The 21,554-nt window shown below is 40.0% G+C and overlaps 1 protein-coding gene across 4 annotated transcripts in view; it reads right to left on the bottom strand.

Annotated features, from left to right (window-relative positions):
* Positions 1-21,554, bottom strand: part of LAMA2 (laminin subunit alpha 2) — a 490,975-nt gene that overhangs the window by 245,328 nt on the left and 224,093 nt on the right. For all 4 annotated transcript variants that reach the window (XM_075063935.1, XM_075063936.1, XM_075063937.1 and 1 more), the window contains exons 11-12: positions 21,240-21,380; positions 19,603-19,776 (exon numbers count right to left, since the gene is read on the bottom strand). In XM_075063935.1, the coding sequence (XP_074920036.1) occupies positions 19,603-19,776; positions 21,240-21,380 (315 nt within the window). The remainder of the gene's footprint in view (positions 1-19,602; positions 19,777-21,239; positions 21,381-21,554) is intronic.

Here is a 21,554-nt window from a genome sequence, read left to right as displayed (position 1 = left end):
TTTCTCTGGTCATTTTGTTTTTATATAACTAATCTGCTAATGCAACCCACTTTTAGGAACTGCTGCAAAGTAATTAATTTGTTATAGTGCCTATGTGATGTATTTTTGTACAATGGAATTATTTATGACTCCCATAATCATTCTGCAAGGTATATGAACTCCACAGCTCTTACAGATTTGAAATTTTAATAAGGACTTTGTTGTGTCCAGTAAAGTTGCCTCAATTTTTAGAGGTTTTGTTTTAAAGTTGGTGTCACAACAGAATCTCTAAACACATCAGTCAGATTTCAACCACTTCACTCTCTTACTCTGAATTATAATTTGACCAACAATGTTACACTAGCAGTACAGTATTTAGACAGTTTAGCCCCAGTCTTCAAATAGTATAATTCTATGGAGCAGTGTTGGCTTATATGAAGCCATGCCAGTTTACACCAGCTAAAGATCTGGATTCTTGAGTTTATTTGTGGTTGTTATGGCTCTCAGTGTATCTGCATTCTATGGTCTAGACTGCGGCTTTCAAAGCCAATGCCATGTTGGGAGTGTGTTACAAATGTACTACATGGTTAAGAACTAAAATATCACAAGGTATTTGGGACAGTGCACAGAGTAGCAGCAACTGCTACATCAATAAAAGGGCACACAGAGTGCTACCACAAGCATTGGTCTTAGACTGCCAGCTGGAGCAGAAAAGTATTGAGGCGATGGCCATACACTCCTGCATGTTTCATATAACCGATGACCCTAAAGGAACCCAATCTTACGTTCAGAAGAGAACACAAGGTTCAAGATCCTAGCTGCCCACAACACAGAACAAGTATAGATGTTCAGTCTCTGCTGTGTCCTCTATCTAGTCCCCTTCTACAAACCCATTCAAGAGAAGGCCTTTTAAAGAATAACATTATTAGTAATGAGATTGTTCCTGTACCAGTGATCCTTCTGTGTCCTTGCCTGCCTTATCCTTTCACTTCCCTTCACTCAACCCCATTAAGCAATTTTTAAGACCGGGTACCCATATTACTTCAAATCTCTCTCCTTGATCCATTGTTTTGATATGCTTGAGCACAAAGAGCAGCATGTGAAGTTAAGACCTGGAACTAGTGTAATGCTCTAACAATAGATGGTGTGTTAGTGCATGATGTTGATCTGAGCCTAAGCAAAAAGAACTTTAAAATGCTACAATCTTCTTGAAGCCAATCCAGGAAAAGACAGATTAAATCCTAAAATCCTCTAGATTCCAGGCATCGCTGACACAGGGGATATGATTAGCTACTGAAGGGAATGTCATGTGGAGGCAAAAATAAGCCCCTAAAAAAAAACAAGAACAAAGGCATTAAAGAATTTTACTATTTATAGTCTCAAAAATATTTTTCTTTCTCCCTGTCTGGTGTCAGATATAATACAGCAAACCCAAACTGGCTAGACTGAACCTTAGCTTTATGCTCAGCTCGTAGCTGTCCTGCCTAAGGAGGAGATCTGGGGGGGAAATGCGTCAGGGTTTCTTGCCTACTCCCAGGGGAAACTAATTAGCTGCAGCCCTTCTCTTAGATCTTATTCCCCATCTCCACCCCCGCAAGCCAGCTCAGCTCAGCTGGCCTGCATCTTTCCAATCCTACCCCACCCAGCCACTTAGGAGAAGGACTCATGAAAGAGCTGTGCTAGCGCCACGAGAAGCACTAACACAACCATGCAGGATCTGGAGTCCTACTCCACTTTTATTCCTTGGCAGAACCACACTACGGCCAATCACTCTGTGCTCCCAAGACAACAGAACATTTAAAAACGCTCTTGAGGCTTGTGGGAAAGGGCTGTTCCTGAGCTTAAGATCTTTTCTATACCCTCAAACAATTTTCTGTAATACAAAATTAATTATAAAGGGGGGAGAAAGCAATGAGACAGGCTTTCAGTCTCAGACCCCTCAAAGAGTCCCCCTTTTTCTTCAGTATTTGAATGCCCCGTTTAGGGCCTCCAAACACGTTCTCTAGAAAGCAGTTCTGAGCACAGCACTTGACACCAGGAACTGAAGTGCATATTCTCCTTTTAATGCCTGTGCTTAATTCCTGCACTGAGCATTATGTCCTGAGAAGAGACTATTCTACAATCCCTACCACATACTCCTGCTTCTCCCCTATGAAGAGTCAAGAAAAAATAAGCACAAGAGTAGTTATGGACTTCCGTCTACACTCCCTTTCTCACGGCAGTGTGAATCTCCTGGCTTCAGTTTGCAGCTACATTATATGTTGTGTACTTATTTCATGAGCAAAACTCCCAGTGATGACAGAGGAAGTTCTTCCCTCAGAGCTACTGTAGAATATCTAATAGAGATCCACACTGTACATCAAAGAGCAGAATTTTAACTGTAGCTTCTTAGACATCAAGAAAAAAAGGAAAATGTTTTGTTCTTTGTGGCTAAAATAATCTTTTCCTTCTTTCTTCTCTTAGATGCTCAAATAAATACTGTGAAAGAGTTCTTTGATAATCAATGTGTTTCTACAATTTTTCCCCACCCCTCTCTTTTTCTTCATCCTAGCTAAAAAATGAAAAGCTCAATGAGATCATGTGTAACACTCTCATTCTGAGTATCACTTTGTTTTTCCACAAGCCTGTGGTCTCCTGAGTTTGGAGCAATCTGAATTTCCTCATGTCCTGGTGGCACATTAATAATAATTATAAAAAACCCCATACAGACGACTTGATGACTTCCAATGAAAAATAAGCCTCAAGGGATAGCAACAAGAATCTTCAGAATTTCGAAGAGCTCACTGAACTTTCGGGTATACTTATTAATAGTTGGGCCAGTTTGCTGGGACCCTTTTTCTCTGCTCTGAACAGAATATTGAATACTGTCCTATGGAGGCATATTTATAAGGGCAAGCCAAGTCACTGGGAATTCACATTTTTGTTTACACACTCAACATCGTAAAGCACACAGACAGAAATGTTTACTTGTTTAATTTCTATTGCCAGCTTGCTGGGATTTCTGTGTAGGTTGTCTCGCATATCAAAGAAAGGGAAGATGCAGTATTGCCTTTTGGGCAGTATTAGTACTACATTCTTAGCATTTTTAATATTTTACATAGAACATTTGGCAGTATTTCTGGTTCAGTGGTTTATAATTTCCTGATTTACTGCACAGTCAAATTTCAAACTAAAGACATTTTCCTAAAGTTCTCAGATCACCCACAACAAGTGCATGGTAAGCTGTGGTGTCTGGATAATTGTCTGATAAGACTGCATATCTTTACCAACATAGCTAATGATTATACTTTATTTTTAGTGTCCCTTTCATATTAATTAATTTGGTATTCACTGTATTAACATTGACCATAATGACATCCATTATAATACCTAATGTATGACATATACCCTTCCATAAGCATTACTTTGTAATTCAACATGGACTGTAACATTCATTATGATGGTTCCTTTCAGTAATAAAGTGGATTTTTTAAAATAATTCCAATAATACTTCTACTGTATTTGAGCACTAATTAATGTTCACTTATTATAAAGTGGTATTCACTGCCTACTTAGGGAAGATGAAACGCTGCCTTGCAGTGGTAACTTAAATTCTCAGAATGCTCCAGGATAGTCCAAAGGGATACTGGCAATCCCAAAGCTCTACAAGTGAGATGTAAAACTTCACTGAAAACACACACACTACAGCATTGCTTTATTGTTTATGAAATTTTAAGCCCTCTTCTACATGAAATCAGCTTGCTTCTATGGGGTGATGATTGATAATGAGAGAAGAGGAATCCTCAGACCTAAGTTTTCAAACACAGATGACTGAAGTTAGCCATTTAAATAAACATTGAGTTTCACTACCATCAAGAGTAGCTGATACCTATATGTGGAGTTAGACGCCTACGTTTTCAGGTGTTTGAAAATTGTGGCCCTAAGACATGAAACAGTAGTGGCACTACAGCACAGTGTAGGGTTTGATATTTTTTGTGTAGCTTTTTTGGCAGTGTACAGCTTCTCCCCAATTGAATTTTGGGTGTCACAGGGAGTACATCAAGCCTAATAGTCTTCTAAATTCCTGCAAAGAACCTTTCAGAAAAACACACACAGCTACTTTTCGTTATGGTCTACGCAAAGAGCAGGATTCTACAGACTATAATGCGATGGATAGCTAGAGAACAATGCCAAATTTTGCACTCGATTACAACCATGCAACTCAACTGAAACCAAGGGGGAAGAAAATTAGTGACGTTGCACAGGTGTCACTGAGAGAAGAATTTGCTGCTTATCAGCTGCTCTACTTCAAGAGTCCTTGGTTATTTATTTACAGACATTGTCTGTAAATAAAATTTCTTCTTTTGATCAGCAATGTCCCTTCTTCCCTACCAAACAGGCACAATTGAACATTCTGTATATCCTATCCATATGCAAAACTATCACTAATTTTAATGGGATATCAAGAGTAAAACCTGTGCAGAACATGCAAGAGAGATCAAGAGAGATCTGCATTGAGAGTCAGAGAATTTAGTCCATATTTTACAATTTCCAAAGAGTCTTCAGAGAAAATAGTGGGCATTTAGGAAAATACTTTTGAAATTTCCTTCAATTACACTCCTGAAAAAATAAGATTTTTTTCTGTGCCAATCACTCACACAGATCTGTAAAACAGTTGTCTGCTAAATAAAACCTGCAGCATATATGTACTGATTACCCATATGAAAACATGAAAGCTTATATTGAAAAATCAGCTAAATATATACTTTACTGCACAAAAGTAATCCAGAAGAAGAAGAATGTCCACGTCTTCAGGGGCAAAACCCCTCTGCTGGGCCCAGGAGGTGAAATGCATCCACTTGCCCATATAGGACCACCTCACGGACTCTTTTCTGCTTCTCAAGAGGATGTCTTGAACTGCTGATGATCAGTCCTGCTCTAGTGAAGATGCCCATCCAAAAACCAAACTCATAGGTGAAGCATCTGCAGTTCTAGATGCCTGATCCTGCCACTACACTGCATGAGGAGCTCCAGGAAAGCTGGCAGCAGAATCAGGGGACATGCCAACATGTGGAGAAGGAGAAGAAACCAGATCTGATGAGGCCAAAATAGAGCGATCAGAATGATCATCGCTCACTCCTCTCTGATTTTGTGTAAGACACGTGGCAGGAGCAGTAGCAGAGGAAAAGCATAATTGATCTGATCTGCCCAGCGGATGACCAGGGCATCTTCTAGCGAAAGGGCGCCGAGCCTCCCCACCCCCACTCCCCAGGAGCAGTACTGGGTGCATTTGCTTTTGGCATGGGAAGTAAAAAGATCCCTAGTCAGAGTCCCCCAGTGGTTGAAAATGTCAGCAGTCATGGTGTTGTGGAGCTCCCATTCATGATTTGCCATGAATTTCCTGCTGAGAGTCTGTGGTTATGTTCTGAGTCCTGGGAAGATATGCTACTCATAACAGGTTCTTTTAGGTAATGCACCAATCCCCAAATGCCCCCTCATTTGTTCATGTAGTAAATGATACCCAGCAATCGAAGAATGGCTCTGTAGTCCTTGGAGAAATGGAGGGAAACATTTATCTTCTGACTGAAGAGATGAGACTCATTGAAAGGGAGGTCATCTATGGTGTTCTGAATTCCTCTTGGGAAACCTGACAAATGTAGCCATGACTCTCTCCTCATGACAATCCCCATACCCATTGTGTGCAAAGAAGTGTCTGCCGCATCCACCATGGCCTGAAGTGTTGTCCTCGTGATCAATTGCCCTTCCTCTAAGATAGCCTGGAAGTGGCACCATCTTGCTGGGGAACCTTGTCTGCAAAGTCTGCTAACTTGCCATAGGTAAGGAAGTTGTATTTAGTGAATAGAGCCAAGTAATTTTGGATTAGAAATTGAAGGCTGGCAGAGAAGACCTTGAGACCCAGAAGGTCCAGTCATTTTCCCTTTTATTTACTAGGGTGGAGAGTGGGTTGCCGAACTCATTCTGTTGCCGAACTCATTCTGTCACCGCCTATATGATAAGGGAACTAGGTGAGAGAACAGACACTCAGATCCCTTTGTAGGTACATAGTACCTCTTCTCTGGGTGTGCCAGTGGCTGGAATGTGCCAGACAGTCCAAGTCTGTTGAAGAAAGGCATCGTTGATCGGTACAGCTGCTTTGGTCAGTACCAAGGCACATAAGATGTCAAGCAGCTAGTTGTGTTAATCCTCTACCTCTTCCAGTGGGATGTGGCGGTACTCGGCCACCCATCGTAATAGGTCTTGGAACTGGCGGTAGTCATCCAGGAGTGAGGAGGGAACCAAAGACACTGTTGCATCCAGGGACAAGGAAAGGAACCACTCCACTTCTGGGAGGCAAAGCAGTTCTTCCCCTAATACCAGTTCTAAATGCCTACTCAATGACAGTTGAAGAGGTGAGATGGGGGACCCCTCCCAAGCTGAGCAGAAAGTTTCCTAAGGTGAATACTGGGACAAGACCCCTGGGACAGCCAACAAGGTGAATCCAATGGTTGCTGCAGAGGACTCCAAGGAGTGGGGTATCAATGATTCCTTTGCTGAGAAAAAGGAGAGCACTGCCACTAAATTGGTAGAACCTTCAAATAGCCATATCAACGGCACAGGAGGGGTAGACCCTGCACTCAGTTCAAGTCCTCTGATTCCAAGAAGTCAGAGCCCAGTTCAAATGGCAGTACCGGCAGAACCATTGGAGTTGTAAGGGAGTGGGTGTGAACATGACCCAAACAAGGTAAGTACAATGTAGGAGAGCATACCCCCTGAAGAGGTGGAGACCTTATCTCCAAGGCAAAGAGTTCATGAGGCCTGAGGGTCAATTTGATCCTCCCAGCATCAGTGGTACATGCTCCACAGTTGGAACTGGATTTGGAACCAGAGCTGGAATGGTAGCACAAGGGTGCATGCAGGGACCAACAGACACTACTACTACTTTGAAAAGCTCTGACTCCAGGTGCATGCATATAACCATCAGTGGAATACAACAGGGACCATCATTTGAAGAAAAACATATGATTGGCTCAGTTGTTCTGCATGTCACAGAAGGTAAACTGCTAATCTGTTTGGGTTTGGAATGGCGCTAGACCAGGATACATTGTGTGGCTGACCATCTGCTTATAGGATTCTTGATAGGGCTGCTGATCTGTTTCACTCTTCCTGACCCCCAATTTTTGGGAAGGGTCAACAGATTTTGGGCTGATGCTTGTCTCACTGACCAATGCAATCTGCAGATCCTTGACTGGGCTTTTTGTTACATGGGAGTCTAGGGAGGCCTGACACATTGTGGGCCTGACCATCCACTAGGAGGTTATTCCTGGGCTATGCCTTCTGCAACAAATCTTTACTCGGGATGAGAACAAGGATTGTGGGCTGGTGTTTCTGTCACTAAATATTGCACCTTTGTCTACTCCTTCAGAGCCCCCTTTCAATCCTCAGAAGAGAGTAGGGGCATGAGGGACCTCAACTATAACTTCCATGATGCACTGCAGCAGCTCAGACAGAGACAGATAAATGTCAAACTGACCTGAAACTAAATGTTTTGATTGAGTTCAACAACCAGAATATTTCATTTCAGGTTGACCAAACCTGAAACAAAAAATTTCATTTTGATTTTTCCCAAACGTTGGCAAAATTAGAATTTTGCATGGAAATATTCGGCTGGGAAAACCCCAACCAATTCCAGTACATAAGCATAAAGCAGATTCAACAACTGGAACTAGTGGCACTTCCGTTCTTCCTATCTTATGTTTGTAAGTTTCCATTTTTGAAAAAATTACAATCTCATTTGGTGTAGTGTTCCTCTTTTGTCTCTAATTGTCTGTTATGCAATCATATTTTTCTTAGACAGATTTAACTTACATTTATATAGATACAGACATATATGTTACTTACATCAGTCTAAGGAAAATGTGATTGCACAACATACCATGAAAGACACATAAGAGGAATGCTACACAGAATGGGATTTTTGTGTATTTCTGCCTGAGCTCTGCATATATCTTATATCAATATTAAAAAAAATGAAGAGTTAACTGAACTTCACTTCACATCACAAAAGACCTCAAGGAGCAATGCAGTATAAACTCTCTTTCAATCCCAGCAGACTAAACAACATTAACTGAAACACTTAAATCAGAAGACACAGCTGACCAAATATCATCATGTTTATGTATTTGATTAGTTTTATAGGCATCTGTTGTCTCAGACCTATGGCATAAGTTAAATAAAGTAGTTTTAGCCAATTAATTTTATTAATTTTGGTTGCATAGGCTTGCCAATTAGGAAATCTTGTTTCCAAAGCCATGGACAATAAACTATTGACCAATTTCTTCATATTTTTATGTACTGTACTAAAATGACTAATATTAAAACGTACAGCTGTGTTTAGTTCTAGATAAAATATCTATAAGAAAGAAAGAAAGAAAGAAAGAAAGAAAGAAACTTTGATTGTATGACCTTTGACGAACCAGAAGAAGATTAAGTGATAATTGCTGCTATAGAGTTCTTTAGGGTGGAAGATGCAAAGTTGGTGGATAAATTGCAGAGAGTACTCTCCACATCTACTAATACCTCTGCAGACATGCTGTGCAATTCTGCAATGCAAAAATGTAGATGTAATTGTAGGAGTCCTATCTCATTAAATACACAATAAAGTTTGTATTTGAATGATACAGGGCTCTGCAGGAGATATTTTGAAATGAATTGTATTATTTGAGAGTAGCATGTGATCATATAATTAAAGACTGTCACACCATATATACACAATTGACTGACTGGCTCTGGAGACTGAACTACACTTTCATTCAAGAAGGTGGTCACTCCAGGTCAAAGTAACTATCTGGTGGATAAAAGAAGTACAGTTTGGGGGCTGTCAATCAGTCATCTTTCCTGACACTAGATGACAGGGGATGGATCACTTGATATTTGTCCTGTTTTGTTCATTCTCTCTGAAGCATCTGGCAGTGACCACTGTTGGAAGACAGGATAGTGGTTTAGATGGACCATTGGTCTGACCCAGTATGGCCACTTTTATGTTCTTATGAATGTACTCTGTGCGCCTCTGGCCCCACCATTTTAATAAAACTGAATTCTTACTCAAAACATGAGCAAATTAACGCAGAAAGGAAACTGTTGTAAACACGCGCTGTTCTTACATAAATGTCCCTTCTTCACAATTAACTAAATGAAATTCTTCCAGAAAACTCTCAAATGCCTCATGATATTTCACTTGAAAGTTTCAAAAAACTTCTTTACAGCAAGAATAAATTAATTATAAAAACAAAAGGTTATTGATGTTACAACTCTCCTGCTCCTTCCTCTCTCCTTGCCCCCAAAGTGGACTACTTCTAGCACAATAATTACAAGGGCTAATGGGGCTACACAAATAAAGCAAACTTTTCAGTCAGAAAAGATATTCTGCCATATAGCAATGCCTCTGAAACCCTGATGATTGAAAAGGTATGTCGATACCAATCAGAAATTCATCCAGCCATCTCACGAGATGGGGGTGGTGGTCTTCATACATTGTGAGAAATGCTATATATATATTTCCAGTGAAAACAGGGAATGCTCAGACTGGTCCATAAAAAAAAAAAACAGCTTCACCAAAAATAACTGTAAATATATTCATTTGGGTAAAACAATCATCTGTGTCTATCCATGCATGCTATTTGTTCTCATTGCTGTCGCTCCTGTCGATCTGAAGTTGAGAGGTAATGGCCCCATGATTCAAGGAAACTGCTGAACTGTGTACTCAGGCTTCAGTTTGAGAGATGGGTTCATTTATCATCATAATAAGCTATTACCATTGATAGGTCACAACTCATTGAAGAGACAGTCAGTCTAATTGGCTCAATTCCGTTAGCTTTGGATGTGCCTCAAGGAATTGGAGATGAGCAGTACTTTGCAGGTAATATTCAATCACCCAACAAACTGCTTGTTTAATAATTCATCAGATTTCAAATTGGAGTTTTATCATACTACTCCCATTTCAATCTGCTGAACGTCTAGTCTTAACTCTTCCATCTCTTTGGCCCATGGAAATAAACAGAACTTTAAAAAAAGTTAGCTTCAAGAGACTTATTGCATATTTAAAATCTCTACCGAGGTTTCCCTTCTAAAGAAATTTGCTGTCATTAGTTCAATTACCTCTCTGAAAAACAAAATCTTTGGCCCCACCTTACCATCCTGTTGAGGATCAAAATATGGTAGTGAAAGCTAATTGGATCCTAAGGGAATGCAGCTCAGCTTGCATTCCAGGGATTAACCAAGCAGTCTGGACTCATTCAGAAATCTTTTGCAGCAGGTAATGATAGAGTAAAGGAGACAAGGGCCTGAGGGTTTTAAAAAAACGCAATATTCTAGCCAGATGTTAGATGATCAGATCAAAGCATAAGTAATTCATGTTATTAGAAACATTTATTGTTTTTACTTTTAAAACTATAGAAGAAAACAATTGAAATACACACTATCAACTTCATGAAAAAACTTGTGCAGATACTGACAGACATCATCTTCCTTTCGAAATACAAACAGATGGACAGCATACCAAAAGGACTGAAGGTAAAAAATCCATTATAATCAACATACCACACAGACTATGGTGAGAGGTTGTGCCACACAGTCTTAAAGAAACTGAGGAACCACGTGATCAGCATCCTATACAGCAAACAGGAGAAGATCAAGAATGAGCTCTCAAAACTGGAGACTCTCATAAAAACCAACCTTCCACACAAACTTCCTCGTGCCTGGACTTTACAAAAACAAGACAAGCCATTTACAACACACACTTTACTTCTCTACGGAGGAAAAAAGACACTAAACCATCTAAACTCCTATGTGCCACAAGGACCCACAACAGCAGTACCCTTAACTCAGCATACAATATTGTTAATCTATCCAGGTATATTCCTAGCCCGGCAGAAGAGTGTGTCCTATCTCAGGGCCTCTCCTTCTGCCCTACCATCCCCACGAACATGATACAATTCTGCGGTGACCTAGAATCCTACTTTTGCCGTCTCCAACTCACGTAATATTTCCAACACACCACTGGAACAGCACACTAACCCACAGAAACCTTTCTACCAGTGCTACAAAAAGAAAGATTGTGTGTGGACTCCTCCTGAAGGTCGAAACAACAGACTGGACTTTTACATAGAATGCTACTGCCAATATGCATGGGTAGGAATTGTGGAAAAACAGCATAACTTGCCCCATAAACTCAGCCGTGCAGAATATGCTATCCACAGCCTCAGAAACGACTCTGACATTATAATTAAAAAGGCTGACAAAGGAGGTGCTATAGTCATCCTGAATAGGTCGGAATATGAACGAGAGGCTGCTAGGCAACTCTCTGACCCCTCATTCTACAGGCCATTACCCTATGATCCTATGGAGGGTTACCAAAAGAAACTGCACCAGCTGCTCAAGAAACTCCCTGAAGAAACACAGGAACAAATCTACACAGACACTCCCCTAGAGCCCTGACCAGGGGTATTCTATCTGCTACCCAAGATCCATAAACCTGGGAATCCTAGATGTCCCATCATCTCAGGCATTGGTATCCTGACAGCAGGCTTGTCTGGCTATGTGGACTCTCTCCTCAGGCCCTATGCTACCAGCATTCCCAACTATCTTCGAGACACCGCTTACTTCCTGAGGAAACTACAATCCATTGGTAATCTTTCAGAAAACACCATCCTAGCCACTATGGATGTAGAAGCTCTCTACATCAACATTCCACACAAAGATGGACTAAAAACCATCAGGAACAATATCCTCGATAATGTCACGGCAAACCTGGTGACTGAACTTTGTGACTTTGTCCTCACCTACAACTATTTCAGATTTGGGGACAATACCCTCAAGTCAGCGGCACTGCTATGGGTACCCGCATGGCCCCACAGTATGTCAACATTTTTATGGCTGACTTAGAACAATGCTTCCTCAGCTCTCATCCCCTAGTGCCCCATATCTACTTATTCTACATTGATGACATCTTCATCATCTGGACCCATGGGAAGGAGGCACTTGAGGAATTCCATCAGGATTTCAACAATTTCCACCCCACCATAAACCTCAGCCTGGACCAGTCCACACAAAAGATCCTCTTCCCGGACACTACAGTGCAAATAAGCAATGTTCACATAAACACCACCCTCTACCAGAATCCTACTGACTACTATACTTACCTACATGCCTCCAGCTTTCATACAGATCACATCAGACGATCCATTGTCTAAAGCCAAGCTCTAAGATACAACCGCATTTGCTCCAATCCCTCAGAGACAAACACCTACAGGATCTATCAAGCATTCTTAAAACTACAACACCCATGTGGTGAAGTGAAGAAACAGATTGACAGAGCCAGAAGGGTACCCAGAAGTCACCTACTACAGGACAGGCTCAACAAAGAAAGTAACAGAATGCCACTAGCCATCACCTACTGCACCCCAACTAAAACCTCTCCAGCACATCATCAAGGATCTACAACCTATCCTGAAGGATGATCCCTCACTCTCACAGACCTTGGGAGACAGGCCAGTCCTTGCTTACAGACAGCCCCCTAACTTGAAGCAAATACTCACCAGCAGCTGCACACCACACAACAAAACACTAACCCAGGAACCAATCCCTGCAACAAAACCAATGCCAACTCTGTCCACATAGCTATTCAAGATACACCGTTCATAGACCTAACACATCAGACACACCATCAGGCTCATTCACCTGCACATCACTACTGTGAATATTGGCCATCATGTGCCAGCAATGCCCCTCTGCCATGTACATTGGCCAAACTGGACAGTCTCTTTGCAAAAGAATAAATGGACACAAATCAGACATCAAGAATTGTAACATTCAAAAATCAGTAGGAGAACACTTTCATCTCCCTGGACACTCAATAACATACTTAAAAGTGGCAATTCTTCAACAACAAAAACTTCAAAAATGGATTTCAACGAGAAACTGCAGAACTGGAATTAATTTGTAAACTGGACACCATCAAATTAGGCCTGAATAAAGACTGGGAGTGGATAGGTCACTACAAAAAGTAATTTTCCCTCTGCTGATACTCATACCTTCTTGTCAACTGTGGGGTGATGTCCACCTTGATTGAATTGGCTTGGTTAGCACTGACCCCCCACTTGGTAAGGCAACTCCCATCTTTTCATGTGCTGTAATATATATAGTGCATTCTGTATTTTTCATTCCATGCATCTGATGAAGTGGGTTATAAGTCTGCAAAAGTTTATGCCCAAATAAATTTGTTAGTCTCTAAGGTGCCACAAGGACTCCTTGTTGTTTTTTCAAGTTTCCTGTTGGTCTGCTGCTTTTCTATCAGCTCTGACTGGCATTTATTACTTAACATTTCACACAGAAAGTTGTTTATTAGTCCAGGAAAGGAATTATCATTTTTCAGTCTATCAGAAAACTCCAGTTTTGAGTGCTGAGCTCTCAAAAGCCTATCATATTTTCTTCCAGGAATATTGATGATGCTAAATGCTAGGTGAATGCTTGGATAACTTCTGGAAGAATCATACCATTATTATTTACTATTAAGTAAAGATTTTCAAAAGTTCCTAGTGATGTTGGTGCCTTGATTTTTGGGTGACCAACTTGACACACCTTAAAGGAAAGATTTTCAGAAAGTGCTGAACATCCATCCTCTGAAAATCAGGCCCTGTTAAGTAATCTGCTTAGTCAATATACACAAGCTGGAGATCTGCCTCACAGACCTTACTTTGGGCCTATCTAGTCTATCTAGTCCCATTTCAGAGAGGACTAGATCAAAGTGCTCTAACGAACTGTTAACGCATGTCAGAAAACTGTAGAGGAACAGTTAGTCTGCGGCAGGTGTGGGGGATAGATTCACACCCCTTCTTGCCATGGTCTAATTGTTCATGTCCTTTCTTTAAACATTGAGGATTCTGGATAATTTATAGAATTATGCTTTCTGTTTTTTAATTTGTTATGTAATTATCATTATCATAAGAATTATTATACTCCTATCTAAACAGACTTGTCTCACACAACATTCTCTCCGGTGATTTCAACCAAGCCTGAATGAGTAAACTCACCATCCATCTACTTTGTAGATGAATAATGACAGTGTCATCTTTGTCCCCCAAATGAACTACAGCAAGCTTTTGACGCACACCTCAAGACAGGGTTCTCCCCACCCCACTGTTATTCTTCTTTCCTTGAAATTTTCACAGTCCTTCACTAGCATTCAGTTCAGACTCACTGTGAATCATACAGTATTTAATTGACATGTAAACAGCCAAATAGATGTAGATTTCTGTTAGACAAGAAATGTTTTTTTCATCTTTGCTGGCAGCCAGTCACTAGACAGAGATCTTAAGAATATAATTTTAAACATCTATATGTATTTCCTTCCACAGTGATACTGATGACCAATTTGACATCAGCTTTTGAGACTTCATATGACATTCTTTGGTGAACTAGAATGTACTGGAGTACTGTGTCCAGCTCTGGGCCCCACACCTGGGGAAAGTTGTGGACCAATTGGAGAAAGTCCAGAGCAGAATAATAAAAATCATTAACAGTCTAGAAAACGTGACCTATGAGGAAAGACTGAAAACACTAGCTTTGTTTGGTCTAGAGAAGAGAAGGTTGGGGTGGGGGGTACATTTCTATGCTTCTATGTATATACCAGAGTTGGGAAATCCCTGTAATCCCTCTGCACCCCCTTGCCAACTGGTGTTAAGGGCAGGGCCGGCCCCAAGTGGCAGAAAAAAAAATAACCCCGCAATCACCGCTTCATTCTTCGGCAGCAATTCGGCGACAGGTCCTTCGCTCTGAGAGGGACCTAGGGACCCGCCGCCGAATTGCCGCCAAAGACCCAGACGTGCTGCCCCTTTCCATTGGCCGCCCCAAGCACCTACTTGCTGCGCTGGTGCCGGCCCTGGTTAAGGGGTTCTTGAGGCACAGGTGTAAATTCAAATTTTAATTTTAAACAAATCTAAATTTAAAAATAAAGTAAAACATCTGATTTGAAACATAACAATTCAATTTTATCCACCTTGCTGGACACTCATTTGATTTTACTTCCATTTAAATAAGTATGACATTTTATCCATCAGAACTGATTAGCTCTAAATAAATAAACAAATAAACTTAAAAGGGTGTTGTGTGTATATACATATCAGGGCAGCTAGAGTTATTAATAATTGAGCAAAATTCACTCGATCAGTTATGACATACCGTAGTGCTATCAATATTATTTGTTAACATTTAAGGTTTTCCAGGAAGTGCCAGTAGATCTCGAAAGAAAAGCTTATAAAAAAATTAGCTTCTAATAGCATTTTGTCTGTTATCTCAACCATCAGGAAGTGTCAAGCAGAGACTGCTGTCCTTTCCCAGGCTTGCAGTGAAAAAAAGCCAAAACGTTTTCATATTTTGGTATCAAATTGCAGCTATCAAGTCTGATGATCTAGAAACAGTCTCCAATTTTTGCTATCTGAAGCTAAACCATGGGAATACTAGATGGAGTTTTGACGGTCCAGATGTATTAATAATTTAGGACAATTGATCTTGGCATTTATGTTTCAATCCATCATTGTATTATTTACGCTGGTTTATGGGGCGGGGGATTCTGTGTGATCTGTATTCTATCATTTCTTTTGCAGGATTCTGTTTCTTGGACCAGAACTCCACCAAAAATGAACACAAATGGAAGAAAATAAAGAAAGCACAAAGCCCTGTTATACACAGAGCAGTAAGACACTTATGCTGTTTGTTTTTCCTTAAACTAGGGCGATGTACTATTATACAGCATTCACTAAGCTGTACCTGCTGTCATTTTCAAGGCCTAAACTCCCATTGCTGCACATAATACCAAGCAGCACAGGGTCTTAAAGTCATAGCATTTTTATGGTGATGTTATTTTATACATTGCACATGGCGACGCATATGCAAACAATCAGATAATTGCCCATGTAAATACTTATTTGTCCATGTGCAATTGTCCATTTGTTTGGGCAATTTCGTAAGAACATAAGAACTGCCATACTGGGTCAGACCAAAGGTCCATCAAACCCAGTATCCTGTTCTTTGACAGTGGCCAATGGCAGGTGCCTCAAAGGAAATGAACAGACAGGTTATTATCAAGTGATTCATGCCCTGCCACCCAATCCCAGCTTCTGGCAAACAGAGCCTAGGGACACCATTCCTGCCCAATTTCCTTGGTGTAGTCGCACAGTATTTTTTCAGGAATACTTTTAGATGCAAATATTCTAAGGTTTAGCCCTAAAGATTAAACCTACTGAAGGAATAAAACTAATTAAGGCTAAAAATAGGTCCTTCACTCACCTTGTGCTGCATTGCTGATACAGGTCATATGGGACATTAAAGCAGCCATTCTTTTGGAGCCTAAATAGAAGGATAATACCTATGCACAGCGGAAAGAGTTATGGATGAAATTTTAGCCTTAATTCAATTTTTTGGCTCTTGGAGCTTTAAGACAGAATGCTAACATTATATTAACATATTCTCTTTTCTTTTAAAGATAATCAAAAATAAATTCCTAGTGGAAGTAATTGTTAAAAAAGGCAGCTTTGCCAAATAGGGGCTTTATAATGTTTAATATTTATCTGTTTAATAGAACAAAAGCATTTTCTACACTAGGCAGAATCTCTCAGCCCATGTCGCTTCCCATAGCCCCCATTGGCCTGGAACAGCGAACCGTGGCCAGTAGGAGCTGCGATCGGCCAAACCTGCGGACGCTGCAGGTAAACTAACCATCCTGGCAAGCCAGCGGATTTCCCTGACAGGCCGCATGTCAAAGGTTGCCGATCTCTGTCTTAGGATATGTCTATACTGCAGTTAAATACCTGGGGCTGGCCCATGCCAGCTAACTTAGGCTTATGGGCCTTGGGATAAGGGGCTGTTTAATTGCAGTATGGATGTTGGGGCTTGGAGCCCAGACTCTAGGACCCTGTGAGGTGGGAGAGTCCCAAAGCTCAGGTTGCAGCCCCAGCCAGAATCTCTACATTCCACAGTTAAACAGTCCCTTAGCCCAAGCCCTAGGAGCTAGAGTCAGCAGGTAGGGGCCAGCCGCAGGTGTCTAATTGCAGTGTAGACATACCCATACAGAGTATTGTGTTACCAAGTACTTATGATTGCCTCAATCCAGAATTAAATTGGAATCCATAAAATAGACAGAAAAGCTATTTTGTGATTCTTGTTAAATCTTAATAGTAGCCAAGCAAAAACTTTCTTAATAAAATAATCCAGCAGTTTGCAAAATTATATTGTTTCAGAATAACCCAAATAACAGCCCTTCTTCTGATGAATAAACCACACCTTCAGATTTTCATTTTAAACCAATATATGCTAAAACAAGCATCTGAAAACTTTTATGTTTGTTTTAAAAAAAATCCCAACAATCTGCATTTTATATAACACAAGAACTGCATGTATTTTATATTTTTAATTTGGTAAAATTTCACCTAATTTCTGACATGTTGCTTGTAGTACAGTAGTATTTTGTTATTGTTGTTCTGTTTTTCTAAAAAAAACAAGAACAACAACAACAACTGAGATGTTACAATCCTTTTCTTGCTTTCTTGTCCCCTCGTCATACTGTCAGTCACTTTCACATAAACAAGAGCCCTAAAAGCGTTACCTACAGTCTCCCGTTACTCACTTTGTAGCCCAACCTTTTTAGAGAAACCAGAATCTGCCACAGAACAAACTCCAGTGTCATTCATTGGTAAGCAAAGTTCAGGGTTACAAACACAGTATCATCCCATTTTACAACTCTTGTGTCATGTGAAAGAAGCACTTGTAGGTGGATTGAAAACGTGCAGCTAGAATACACATGGAAATCAACATGTGCACCACAAGCCAGCTTTATGTTAAAAGAAGCCTTTCAAATGAAGGTTTTCGGATATGTTTGAAAACTGGGATCTCTCAATATAGAGGGACAGTTGTTCCCATGTTTTACAAAAATTTATTTTTAGAGGGAACATTTTAATGAAAGGGGTAGAGACAAAAAGAAAGGGGGTTGAAGCTGTAGCATGGATCCCAGAGTTATGAATTACACTAAATTTAAATGTCTTGATATAAAACTTCTTAAAACCTTTCTCTGCATACTTTTAAGGCAGGTTAAAGCACACCTAACCTAAAACAGCAATTATTATACTTGTAACACAGCTAGCAGTCATAGTTCAGAAGGGCTGGTTTAATTCAGTTTCAGCTATTTAGAGAGATGTTTTATTGAGTTTACAAATAAGAACCTACAATACTCCATTTTCATAGCAATACACTAAATCATCCAAGCTAAGCATGTCATCATGACTATAATTTACATGATGTAACATGACAGTTAAGATGTACTGTGGTAATTTGTGAGTGCTTTCAGTATTATTGTAGTATCAAAAATTTATATGGTTCAGTTATTAAGGCAAATTGTTTCATTCATACAGAAATGTCTGACAGTAAACCACAAAGGACCTTCAAATTACATTGAAAAAATGTCTTCTATGTTCAGACAATTTGCACACACTCTTCCCATTATTTTGTTCACTAAATGGAAAAGGAAGAAGTTTGTCTGTGTAAAGTTTCTACTAGGGTACAGGAAAAGTTCACTGTGTATGGAAGCTATAAAAAATGTCCCTTACCCCAGCTGAATGGGCTTGGCTATCTTTAAGCACCTTATAGTCATGAAAAAGGATGCTCATGTTCTTTGGAAATTATGCTGTTTAATCTTCACATGCTCACTTACCTTTTGTCACATTGATTTCCAGCCAACAGGACAAAAATAGGCGGATGAGCTTGAAGAAACTAAAATGAAAAATGTGCTGAAGCACACTATAGTTCCATATACTTCACCATAATCAGAAAAAAGCTCAAGTTCTGAACACAGTCCCAAATTCCAAAGACTGACAGAAAACTCATTTTAAGAACACACCACCTGTGGTAACAGAAAGTCTGTGGATAGCAAGCCTGATACTTAGACCAGTAAGGCAGCCAGGGAGATCTTCAAAGATTTTAAAAGTAACGTAGTGCAGTAACCTTCAGAGGGCAGATACTTATATGTTTATATATTTATGTGCTTGTGTGGGGGGTGGCGGGGGTGAGTTGATCTGAATAAAGATGAGTAGTGAAACTGGCACAAAGTTTAGTACAGCACCTTCTGAATTCCAGGGCAGAGTTCCCTACACAAGTTTATGCCAAGCATTAAAGTTTTGTAACCTCACTCACAACATCTGATATACACTTTGCATCTGTGAAAAGCAGGATAGGAAACAGCCTTTCTTATCCAAGGACGAGACAGAAAGAGAAGAGGACAACCTGAAACACATATTCATATGCCAACAAATTTGTTCAAAAAACAACATTGCAAATTATCTGAGCTTCTCTAAGACCTGACAGCAGAGGCCTCAAATGGTCTCAGAATTGAAGTACTTAGTTAATTCTGCTCTCCCTTGATACTTTGTGTCTCATAAGGATTCTCTGCATGCATAACTCAGTTCTTTTCAGCAAGCAATTTTGCTGGTCAAATATCTGTCCAACTTAATCTTCCCTTCAACAGGAACTAAAAAAAATGGCTTACATCTTTCTTTAGCAATAAATTAAATTATCATACAGGCAAGGACCATTTGCACTTACTTTGTTGCCCAGATAAGGACTGGGTGCACTCCAGTAATAAATCAGCGGCAGCACTCTTCTGGCAGCCACATTACTGATGCTAAGCCGCTGAGGTCCATCAAAACTGTCCTGCTGAGGTGTAACTCGAAGGAGACCAGGTACATCAGTCAGATACCAGCCATTCATGTCTCCTACCTATAATGACAGAATAAAATACCTGTTGGAAGGAGAGTCGAGATATCAAAGTCCCAGCACCCACCAGCCTCTGTTTTGTTTTTTGTCTTTTCTGCAGCTTCATTTGGTTTAAGATCTTGATTAATCTCAGTGAAGAATCGTATTCAGTGACACGAGAGTATTCATAGGAAAATGAATCTACTGTATGCATACCAGCTCTTGGATTTTTGTGTCCTGGACAGCCACTTAGGCTGCCAAAAAGTTAGGGGATGCCATAGGTAAATATTTGTTCCCAATGGCTTAACAGAAAGAGTTCCCAATAATATTTGAATAAGAGCCATTCATACTTACACTGTAGGTCTCACAACACAAATACTCTGTAAGTGATATAAGTCCCACATGGTACAGAAGCCTGAAGTGAGTTCAACAAATCTGAACAGATATTATTCAGACATAGACAATGTAGATTATTGTTCGAAAGACCTGTATCTTAGAAGCTCAAAGGTCTCTTCTACTGCACCAGCTAGCAAAGATCAAAAACCTCAGCTCCTGAATCTCTGAAATCCTCTATCATGAAACTAACCAGTACAGAAGAGCTTAATACATATACAAGCATGCTCAAGGCTTTTGGTTGCTTTCCAGATGCCTAGATACCAGCAGAGCTATGAAATGGCTCAGCTGTGAGCTGGAAAAGCTTTCTGGATACTGGTATGTAGCGGAGTACACCAGACAGACCGCTTTACTCCCAGAGTTCCCATATACCAAACAGCCAAAACAAGTAGCTATTTAACCTAAAACAAATTTTCCCAAGCTAGATTTACAGACATGTATTATAGCCCCTTTATAAAGAAATTGGTGTCCAGACTTTGAGACCTTATTGAAAGTATAGGGCATGCTTGTACAAAAAAAAAAATATTTTCTACAATGCGCTTTTGCAAGTAAGACCATTGGAAAGGTCACCCCACACTTAGCTTCAATGCTATATACATTTTGTACAAAAGAAATTCACCAGAGGCATAAGACCCTCACTGTTTACATGCCCCTATAAAGGATATTATTTCTCACACAAATTGTGTATTTGTAAGTGCAAACTCTTAATTAATCCATATGTGTCTATATGGATATTTACTACACACCCAGAAAAGAGACAGCCCTATGGACACCTCAGAGTTACTCACATTTTTCATACTTCATCATCAGCACATTCCATGACTGTTTCACAGACACAGCTTCATCTCTGACAGACATTTCTGAATTGCTTTCTATATCAATCACAATGTTGATTTCAGAACATTTTCACAATGAAAACAAAGATCAGTTCTTGTGTGTGAAAAATCCTTTTCTTTTGGATACCTGAAAAAACTTACATCGTATATCATTTGCCTGCAGATCTTAGGATAACATGTGATGTACAAGATCCATTTTAAAAGACAGCATAATCAATGACATATTTTTGCTATGATGTTTACTATTATTTTTCTTACACTGCTGTAGGTCCAGTGAGAGTCTATACAGACATTTGTTTTCCCTGAACAAAAACACTCCTCACAGCCTCTGGGATTATCTTGCTGCAGGTTGAAGAAACTTGGTTTACAACGATCACAGTTTTCTCCTTCAACGTTTTCCTGGAAATGCATATTAGAATATTACTTCAGCTATCACATATTAAAATTAAAGGCTTTTTGCTCTCTTTTGGTTTGAAACAACAATGCTAAAAGAAGACATTTATGGGAAACTGTCCCCTAATTTTTCAATATAAGAGCCTAAATCTCCAAACAATTAAACTGGTGCAACCCAAC

Source organism: Chelonoidis abingdonii, chromosome 3 (genome assembly GCF_003597395.2).
Source record: "Chelonoidis abingdonii isolate Lonesome George chromosome 3, CheloAbing_2.0, whole genome shotgun sequence".
Lineage (NCBI taxonomy): Eukaryota > Metazoa > Chordata > Testudines > Testudinidae > Chelonoidis > Chelonoidis abingdonii.
Note: the sequence above shows the minus strand (reverse complement) of the source record. Positions and strands in the feature narration are given on the sequence as shown.